The sequence below is a fragment of the Peromyscus maniculatus genome, chromosome 22 (genome assembly GCF_049852395.1).
Source record: "Peromyscus maniculatus bairdii isolate BWxNUB_F1_BW_parent chromosome 22, HU_Pman_BW_mat_3.1, whole genome shotgun sequence".
Taxonomy (NCBI): Eukaryota; Metazoa; Chordata; class Mammalia; order Rodentia; family Cricetidae; genus Peromyscus; species Peromyscus maniculatus.
In genome coordinates, this window is record NC_134873.1 from 18,358,535 (window position 1) to 18,369,304 (window position 10,770).

At 46.1% G+C, this 10,770-nt stretch overlaps 1 protein-coding gene across 12 annotated transcripts in view; it reads right to left on the reverse strand.

The window, feature by feature from the left end:
* The window catches only part of LOC143270188 (putative Polycomb group protein ASXL2), a 287,604-nt gene that overhangs the window by 198,517 nt on the left and 78,317 nt on the right, over positions 1 to 10,770 (reverse strand). For 4 of the 12 annotated variants that reach the window (XM_076559143.1, XM_076559145.1, XM_076559146.1 and 1 more), the window contains exon 7: positions 3,738 to 3,915. In XM_076559143.1, the coding sequence (XP_076415258.1) occupies positions 3,738 to 3,915 (178 nt within the window). Of the gene's footprint in view, positions 1 to 76; positions 312 to 424; positions 487 to 2,209; positions 2,324 to 3,737; positions 3,916 to 10,770 lie in introns of those variants that run through there. The other 8 variants (XM_076559149.1, XM_076559150.1, XM_076559152.1 and 5 more) reach the window with 6 other exon arrangements.

Genomic DNA, 10,770 nt, shown 5'->3' on the forward strand with positions numbered 1-10,770 from the left:
GGATGTTAAACAAAACCAGAATCATTTCGACTGAGTCCATCTGCTAATTCTAAGTACAGTTCTCATCACACAAGTCTTTTTGGCTAAATATTTACTAAATATTTTCCTCCTTCTGAATATACTCTAAATGGAATTGATTGCACAATTTCTTCCTTAGACTGGTGTCTCAGTTAGGGCTTCTCCTGCTGCAGGAAAACACCACAACCAAAAGCAACTTGGGAGAGGAGGTTTGTGTTAGCTTGCATGTCCCGATCAGTCCATCACAAAAAGAGTCAGGGCAGGAACTTAAGGCAGGAACCTGGAGGAAAAACCTGACCAGAGACCACAGAGGAATGCTGCTTATTGGCTTGCTCCCCAAGGATTGCTCTGCCTGTTTCCTTACTACATCCAGGACCAACAGCCCATGAGTGGCACTCAGGCTTACCTACAGGCCAATCTTTGGGGGCATTTTCTCATGGTGTTTCCTCTTCCAAATGACTCCAGCTCCTATCAAGTTGACAAAAAACTAATCAGGACAACTGGATATTGTTAGTATCTGAGACATAACTGACTTTGTACTGAATGGTTCTGTGTCAACTTGCCCCAAACTAGAGTCATCAGAGGAAGGGGTCTTAGCTGAGGAAAAGCTCCATGAGATCCAGCTGTAAGGTATTTTCTCATTTAGTGATCAATGGGGGAGGGCCCAGCCCATGGTGAGTGCTGCCATCCCTGGGCTGCTGGTCCTGGGTTCTATAAGAAAGCAGGTCAAGCAAACCATGGGAAACAAGTCAGTAAGCAGCACCCCTCCATGGCCTCTGCATCAGCACCTGCCTCCAGGATCCTGCCATGTTTGAATTCCTGTCCTGACTTCATTCAGTGGTCAATAGCAATGCTGAAGTGAAAGCCTAATAAGCCCTTTCCCTACCAACTTGCTTTTTGGTCATGGTGTTTTGTCGCAGCAATAGAAACCCTAAGACAGATTTGTACTGTTACTTTGCTGAATTAAATTAGTTCTAACAGCTTTTGTGTAATCTTTATGAGATTTTGTATATAAGATCTTATAATTGGCAAATACATGCTTTGGCTTCTTCTTTTTCTATGGCTCCCATAGGCTCATAGGGAGTGGCACTATTAGGAGGTGTTGCCTTGTTGGAGTAGGTGTGGCCTTGTTGAAAGAAGTGTGTCACTGGGGGGCGGGCTTTGACGTTTCAGAAGCCCAAGCCAGTCCCAGTGTGTCTCTCTTCCTGATGTCTATGGATCAGGATGTAGACCTCTCAGCTACTTCTCCAGCACCATGTCTGCCTGCATGCTGCCATTCCTGCCATGGCGATAATGGACTAAACCTCTGAACTAACTGTAAGCCAGCCCCAACTGAATGTTTCCCTTTAGCCAGGAGTGGTGGTACACACCTTTAATTCCCAGCCCTCAGGACGCAGAGGCAGGCAGATCTCTACGAGTTCAAGGCTAGCCTGGTTTACAGAGTAAGTTCTAGGACAGCTAGAGCTACACAGAGAAACCCTGTCTGGAAAAACAAAAAACAAAAAGGAAAAAAAAAAAAAAAAACAACAAAAAACCCCCCATCAAGTAATAGTTGAAACTATCCTAATCTGGTACAATTTATATCTGCAATGTCCAATAAATCCATTAGCCACATGTGGCTTTTAAATTGACTTTAATCTAGAGCTGTAGAGATGGCTCAGCACTGGCTGCCCTTCCAGAGAACCCAGGTTCTATTCCCAGCACCCACATGGCTGCTAACAACTGTCTGTAACTCATTTCCAGGTGATCTGCTGCCCTCTTCTGGCTTCCACATGCACTGCATACACATGGAGCACACTGGTATAGGCAAAATACACCCATACATATAAAATAAAAATAGATAAATCTTTTAAAAATTGTTAACACAGATGTAAATCTAATTTAACTTAAACTTAAAATGTAGTCTCCAGTCACAATTTCCATATTTCAAGTACTCAATAGCCAAGTATGAAAAGTGGCTACCATACTGACTACAAGACACAGAATCTCCCCATCATCAAAACATTCTCTTGCAGAGTGTACCCTGAAAGACGTCATACCAAGTGCCTCTTTTCAAACTACAACTCGGGTGCACCTATGAATAATGCATTTGCGCGTGCGCGCGCATGTGTGGGGAAAGGAAGAGGAGGGATGCGAATGGACACCACGAGGCGAACTTTACTAAAGTAGAAACACATCAGCCAGCCAAGAAGAGTCGGACACAAAGTCAGGCCGTGTGCTGAAGCCTGCAGTCCCAGCGGCTCAGGAGGCTGAGGCAAGAAGATCACACATTCAAAGCCGCCCTGGCCAGCTTAGTAAGACCCTGCTTCACAATGAAAAGTAGAGAAAAGGGTTAGGGTTAGCTTAATGGTAGAATGTGAGAAGTCTGAAGTTCAATCCCCAGTGGCAAAAGAGGGAAAAAACAACAACAACAAAAAAAAACCAGAATCAAAAATGAGCTGGAGCTGGGCATGGTGGTGTATCCCTGTAATCCCCCCAAATTTGGGGAGCTAAGGCAAAAGGATTATGTGTTTGAGGCCAGCCTGGAGTTTATTGCAAACCCCTGGCCAAATGTGTAATACACAACACGATCACAAACAACAACAACAAAATCAAGAATGACACTACTGGAAATTAGAAAAATGAAACAGAATTATAACTATTTATGAATCTGTGTTAGGTCTTATTTATCTTTACAACCTAACGAATTAGCTGGCTTATTCTTCGGACGACTGTCTGAAACTGTTCTGTAAACATCAGGGTAGAATGATATTATAGACATTTTGGAGATGGTTAACAATTCTAGACAGACATCATGGGTGGATGAGAAGAAGTAAGTTAACAACATATGACAATAAAACAGAAGCCTCTAGAAGGCTTATATTTAATCAGTATGCAGGCATCCTAACTGAAGAAAGGTAAACTGAGGGTCCCATGATAAACACATGGAGTTCTCTGATCGCTTCAGAGATAACAATCTGAGACACAGCAAATGGAAATGTAAGCATCTTTCAGTAACCCAGAAATAGCAGGATTCAAGGTACATTTACACGTTAAAAAAAATGAGCTGCCCCCTTTAAAGCACGTGCCTTTCATCCCAGCCCTTGAAAGGCAGAGAAGCAGGTGGATCTCTGAGTCTGAGGCCAGCCTGGTCTCCATAGTGAGTTCCAGGACAAGGCTACATAGTGAGACTCTGCCCCAAAACAAAACAAAATGAGGAACAACAAGAAGCAAAATGACACAAGCTGATAGCTAGCACTTACCAAACCTAAGCTCTGGGGAGATTAGCAGTGACTACCACGCATGTGTCATTCTCATACACAAAACTCATTTTGATCCCGAACTACTTCCATTTCTCATTCTGGAAGATCTGGACCAGAGACCTCACGGAGATTACTTGACACATCGTGAGTTCAGGTTTATGGACAACTGCTAAATAGCAGATCCTTTATGATGCCAAGGAGCCATAAAAGTATCCAATATTTACTTATTCATTTGATGTATATGAGTGGTTTGCCTGGGTGTACATTTGCGCGCTACATATGTGCCTGGTACCCATGGGTGTCAGAAGATGTTGGATCCCCTGGAATTGGAGTTGCACAGTTGTGAGCCACCATGTGGGTGCTGGAAATTGGACCTGAGTCCTCTGAAACAGCAGTAAGTGCTCTCAATCACTGAACCATCTCTCCAGCCCTCTGCACAAGTGTGTTTCTCTGTGGAAATTTCAAATAAAATTCTACCTTCCAATGTCTTCCAAATCCGTAGAGCAATCCAGGAAATTTACTATCTGCTTCTCCAGGTAGCTGTCAATCTTTTCTCCAGCCATCCTTGTGGAGCTGAATATATTTCGTGTCACTGAATGTAAGAACATGGCCTCATAGCTCCCTTCCAACAGCAAGTCTAAGAAAACTCCAATATCTGTAATTAAAAAAAAATCAGGACCGCAAGCCAACAGAATGTAAGTGTAAATGACAATCCATTACATAGATATTTTAATATACAAAACGGTATAAACAGAATGCTGGCTATACAGGAATCACTAAGTCTTGAGCAAATCCTTCTCACTCTACCAACATCACCCCTCCTAGAATTACAGGATACCTACAATGACTACGAGCAGCAGAGTGGAGGTCACACAGAAATAGTAGTAGTAGTAGTAGTTGTAATAGTAATAATAATAGGCGTAGTACCCTTCTTTGGGAAATTCACAGAGATTCCAACGGACACAGAAAAGTTTCCTTTGCTGAGGTCCGACCTTCAATATTCTCCCCCAGGAGGCCAATCCAAACACACAGGATCTCTCGTGATTCCCTCATATTCCCCAGCTCACACCTGCCTCAATACTTTCACAACCCCGATTAATTTTTTTTCCTGACGAACTCTCTTACCTGTCAGTCCTAAAGGAAGAAAATCAGCTCAAGTCTGTCTCTCGGGAACTTTCCCAGACCACCAGATCTCAGACCACCGAACAACACTGCCCCCTCCTGCCCCCTCTCCGTACCCAGGGCCGGCATCCCCGTCCTCACAGCCCCCACCTGCCCCCTCTCCGTACCCAGGGCCGGCACCCCCGTCCTCACAGCCCCCACCTGAGCCACAGCGCCCCTCCTGCCCCCTCTCCGTACCCAGGGCCGGCATCCCCGTCCTCACAGCGCCCCTCCTGCCCCCTCTCCGTACCCAGGGCCGGCATCCCCGTCCTCACAGCCCCTCCTGCCCCCTCTCGGTACCCAGGGCCGGCATCCCCGTCCTCACAGCCCCCACCTGAGCCACAGCGCCCCTCCTGCCCCCTCTCCGTACCCAGGGCCGGCATCCCCGTCCTCACAGCGCCCCTCCTGCCCCCTCTCCGTACCCAGGGCCGGCACCCCCGTCCTCACAGCCCCTCCTGAGCCCCAGCGCCCCTCCTGCGTGCACAGCCGCCGCTCCGCCTCCGTGGAGAAGCCCCTCAGCAGCGCCCGCTCCGGAGTCCACGTCACCCCCGGCATCACTGGACCCAATTCGGGGTCCCGCGAGGGTCCCTCGGGGGAGGAGGAAGCAGAAGGAGGAGGAGGGGCCAGGGTCGCCGGCGTCTGGTGGCCACGGGCACCGTCCAGACACCCACAGGACTAGCGTTCCCTGTGAGGATACAGGCACACGGGGGCAGCCATGACAGCAGCGCAGAGCATCCTGGGAAAACATCCCACGCTCCTAGGCGACCAATCGGAGACTCGGGTGTGAGCATGCGCACAGGATAGGATCGCGGCGGGCCTTGTCGGGGCTGTGGGGATGGATGGAGACGGGTCCTGGGGACTTGGGGGCGTCTCCAGGGGAGACAGAGGTGGGAAGCAGGTTCTGCGTGCAGACACTCGACTGTCTGAGGCAAAGGCAAGTCCTTGGAGGTGAACACGCAGCACCTTTTCCCCAAGCAGATAGGCGTAGGCCCTAGAGGTTACGACCCCGTAAGTGGAGCCCATGAACCCCAGGCTCGAGCTGCCTCGGCGTAGGCTTTTCCTTCGGATGACTGAAAGGGCAAGACAGCCAAGCTGGAAGTGCACTCTCAGCACTGAGGAGACTGAGGCAGAAAGATCGCTGCAGTTTGGAGGCCAGGCTGAGCTGCACTGTGAGTTCCAAACTGGCCTCCCCGAAGAGTGTTCCCCTATCTCAAAGGGGGCAGTGGCAGGGCGCCTGGAGAGATGGCCCAACCGAGGACCAAGTTCTGTTCGCGGCACCCACATCAGGTGGCTCAGCACCACCCGTCCCTCCAGACGGTTGTCCTCCTCTGGACTTCTAGGCACCAGGCATGCAAGTGGTACATCACACCTGCCGGCAAACAGTTATACGCCTAAGATAAACCATTTCTTTTAAGAAGCGGGAGGCCATCACATAAACCTGGCAGGGGTCAAGGACCTGGAAAGTTTTGCAGGTCAGTCTGTAGAACCCAAAAACACTTCGGAGAAGTGGGAAAAGGGAAAGAAATACATCCTCCTGACAGTATGGCCGCCGCTGAGAACAGAGTTCGCTGTGCGTCGCCTCTCTCTCTCTCTCTCATGAATGTTTTGTTTGTTTTTCACGAAGCTGCAAAGGTCCCTGCTTCACTGTGGAAAACAACAGCAGCCAATGCAGCTCAAGGTGAAATGAAGACAGTACTGTCCTTCATCTGACATTGTACAACACTTCCCTGTGCTCCCAGGCATTTCTAATGGGAAGAAACATCAAGTCTTTTGACCAAGACCCAAGAGTAGCTGGGCAGTGGTGGCACACGCATCTCAGCACTTGGGAGGCAGAGGCAGGCAGATCTCTTGTGAGTTCGAAGCCAGGTTGGTCTACAGAGTGAGTTTGAGGATAGGCAGGGCTACAAAGAGAAACTCTGTCTCGACAAAACAATAAAACAAAGATTCAGGGATAGATCTGGGTGAGTTATAATAGTATATGAGAGAACATAGTTATCCTGAAATAAGTCACTATTTTTTTGGTAGGGTCTCACTACATAACTCTTGCTATGTAAACCAGACTATCCTCAAAGTAACAGAGATCTGCCTGTTGGAATGCTGGGATTAAAGGGTGGTTCCTCATCAAACCCAGCCTCATAACTCCCCCACCTTTCCTTGAACTCACTCTGTAGCCCAGGCTGGCCTTGAACTCACAGAGATCCTCCTGCCTCTGCTTCCCTAATGCTGGGATTAAAGGTGTGCACCACCTCCGCCTGGCATTTTTTTAAAATTTATTTATTTTATGTATATGAGTACACCTTTATTTCAGAAGAGGGCATCAGATCCCACTATAGATGGTTGTGAGCCTCCATGTGGTTGCTGGGAGTTGAACTCAGGACCTCTGGAAGAGTAGCCAGTGCTCTAAACCACTGAGCCATCTCTCCAGCCTGCCTCATAACTTTTAGCCATAGATAATCTCATGAATTCTGCACACCAGGGCTTAGCCTCTAGTCTAAGGTCTTACAAAAAATATGTACATTATGTTTATCTGCATCCACTGGGGAGTTGGGGACTTTCTTCAGTAGCACTGTTGAGAATAGTTCTTATTTATCCATTGGTATTGCTAAAAGTTATTTCAAGTCTTCTCTATTTAAGACAACCATGCTATCGCAGGTTTCTTCCCACTTTTATTTGGGGATGGAAGTGGGAGGTGCCATGGTCACTCCTCATGGACTTCACATATTGCTCATATGCCTCTTCACTGTTAATTCGTCCAGCTCTAGAGGGTCACTCATCTTTACCAGCCAACCATCTTCATGACAAGATCTGTGGACAAGCCCTGGATTTTCTTGGAGCGCTTCATTGGCGTCTATCACCTCTCCTGACAGGAGAGTGGACGTCATTGGCAGCCTTCCCCCATTCCAAAGCACCAAACTCAACTCTTTTTATTTTGTCCCACCTTGAGGCAGCCGATACAGTAAACAACATCTCCCAAAGTTTCGTGTGCAGCATTGCTGACTCCCACTGGTCCAGGACCACTCTCCTTTGATGTCCGTTCATGTTTCTGTGAATTGATGAACTGACAACATGGCAGATGTTGTCCTTTCTCTTTTACTGCTGAGAGAAAAATGAAGCTCCGGGAGCAAGGACTAGGACTGGGCATGGCCCCTGCAGCCTGACGCCTGAAGTGGGAAGTGCCATTCCAGACCCAGGAGGCAGCTCAGGCCAGCAGTTAACCACAAGATAGCCTTGGAAGAAATAACTACTGTGTGGGGATGGGGTGAGGTGGGGGAGGAGTATTGGGGAATGTCAGGAGAAATTCAGTGCTTCTTTTTAATTAATTAACTGGCTCTAATTTTTTAATGATATATAATTCATACCTCACCCCACTTCTCAGAACCCAGAGTTCTCCAGACTGCTGAATGAAGCAGGCAAGCATAGGTGGTAGTTTGGCAACCTGGGACTCCACTTGGTTTGGGCTATGCACACACCCCTCTGCTAACAATGTGCTTGAAATCTGAGACATTTACCCACACATACAATACAAGTGTCAGCTCCTCTCCAAATAATGCACCTATCCTGCACTGAGATGCATGCACACCCTCTCTGAACTATAGAATAAGTTCCTCCTCCCCTTAACAATCATCAAACATAGACAGAGTCTATTGAAAAGTATTCTCAGTACATATGCCTGAATTGGTTTAGGGTAGATGCACAATAAGGTAAACTTTGTCTTCAAAGTGAACTTTTAGGGAAATCTATTTGCTATCTTACACATATTTATAATTGGGCTTGGATATGATTAAAATCAAATGTATTATAGGATGGGGCATGCACACTAGAGAAATAGTTATTTAACTTAATCTGTCAATCAAAGTAGAGGCATCCAAACTATCTCCCTTAGCAACCCAACTCCCCTTCTCTTGAACCCTATAAAAGAAGTCCCAAACAGTGACTGGAGCCTTTGAGGACCTCCATTCCTGTGGCTCATTGTCAATCCTGACTGGATATTCCTTTCTAATCTGTCCCATCAGTTTGCCTTGAATAAAGTTTGTGTTTCTTTGCAAATCTGTGTGAGCCCCTTATTTCAGTCTGGTGAATGAGAGGCCAAGAACCTGGAAACACCGGCCTAGACTGCAGCTGCCACTAACAAAGCCAGGGCTCTCACAGCAAAAGCTGGAAAATTTGAGCAACAAAATGAATAACAGCAGTATTGAGCCGGAACACAAAGTACAAAAGAAATATACACAAATCTATACCAATAAATATAAGTGAACAAATAGAATGTGGGGAGAGGGAGACAAATCTTTCTTACTTAAGAATCTCAAATATGTGTTGTGTTACAGTATTCCTCCAGGAGATGGAACTTAATCACGCCAGCCCCGTACCTCTAATAGGAGTTAGATTTATAGATTGGCCACTTTTAGAAGCAAAGTATGAACAAAAGAAAATAACTTCCAGTAGAGAAATGTGGCATGCACTCCCCTACAAAGTATTTGAGACTAGCTAGCAGGACATACTGGTAACAGATCCCTCTTGGAATGCTGGAATAGGGAGAGCATGCCACTGCTGTGTGTTCTCCATTCCCACCACACCATACACACATAATTTCAGTCTAAGCATAAAGAGAACATCACAGAGACTCAAATTCAAGGATTTCTTCCTCCTCCTCTTCTTTCTTCATTCTTCTCCTCCTCCTCTCTTCTTCCTTCTTCCTTTTTTCTTCTTCCTCCTTCCTTCTTCCTTCTTTCTTCTTCTTTTCCTTCTTCCTTCTTTATTCTCCTTTTCTCTTCCTTCTTCCTCCTTTCTTCTTCCTTCTCCTTTCTTCTTCCTTCCTCCTTCCTTCTTCTTCCTCCTCCGTTTTCTTCCTTCTCATTTCTTCCTCCTCCTCCTTTTTTTTCTTCTTCCTCCTCCTCCCCCCTCCTTCTTCGTGGTAGAGCACTAGAGAACTCTGGGTTTAGTCTCTAGCAACATGGTACTATGCATTAGATCCTGAACATTGGTGGGAAAATATGAGATCCAAATGAAGGCTGAAGTTTAGTTAATAGTAAATGTGTAATGCTTTTATTTTATTTTTTGAGATGGGGTTTATGTAGCTCAAAGCTGGCTTTGAATTTGCAGTGTAGCCAAGGATGACCTTGGAATCTGGATAGCCCTGCCTCCACCTCCAAGGTTTAGCTCATGGTCTTGATAAGTGTACTAAAGTTTTATAACTTTAGGTTTAGAGTGGAGCTGGGGTTGGGCAGTGGTGGCACTTGCCTTTAATCCTAGCACTTGGGATGCAGAGGCAGGTGGATCTCTGTTTGAGGCCAGCCTGGTCTACAGATTGAGTTCCAGAACAGCCAGAGCTGTTACACAGAGAAACCCTGTCTCAAACAACAACTACAACAAAAACCAAAGCAAGCAAACTAACAAAAATAAAACAAAAGAGTGGGGTTGGAGAGATGGCTCAGTGGTTAAGATCACTGGCTGCTCTTGCAGAGGACCTGGGCTGAGTTCCAGCACCCACATGGTGGCTCACAACTGCCTGTAACTCCAGTTCCAGGGGATCTGATGCCCTCTTCTGACTCTCTTGGGCACACATGTGGTACACAGACATTCATGCAGACAAAATATCTATACACATAAAGTAAAATTTTAAAAAGATGCTAAGGATAGAGGAGAAATGGTAAATGGGGTTTGGTTACTATTACAGCTTTTGTGAGTACTATGAAATAAAAAGTGTATTAAAAAATAGAATTCCTGCCAGGCAGTGGTGGTGCATGCTTTTAATCCCAGCACTTGGGATGCAGAGGCAGGTGGATCACTGAGTTCGTAGTCAGCCTGGTCTACAGAGTGAGTTCCAAGATGGCCAGGGCTATGCAGAGAAACTTTGTCTTGAAAAAAAACAAAACAAAAGCAGAATTCCTGATCATAATAGCATGTCACCAGGACTCCAGGCTGGTCTACAGCTAGCACCTGCCACATAGCATGTACTCAATGTAAAAGCCAGAGCTCTTTATAATTAAAATCCTTGTAGAAATTGCATAGTGCTTCATGAAGCATGCACACCATATTTATTTAACTATTTCTTTTTTAGTGGGCTTCCCAAGAATATTAATTGTACTGCCCCTATAGACAGAAAATACTGTGGGGGGAAAAGACTTGATCTTTTGAAATGGTGCCTACCAGTCAGTGGTTGATTAGTGTTTCTATATGAAAAGAATAATTTTGATCACATGAATTGATCACATCAATATTGTTTGCACTGTGTTGACTTGATAATATGGTGTGGTGATACACGACTACTCTAAACTTGGCAGTGAGATTGTAGATCCTCTAAGGCCACTGCTTAGTGTGATGTGTGTCAGGTCAACAGCAACTAGGAAAT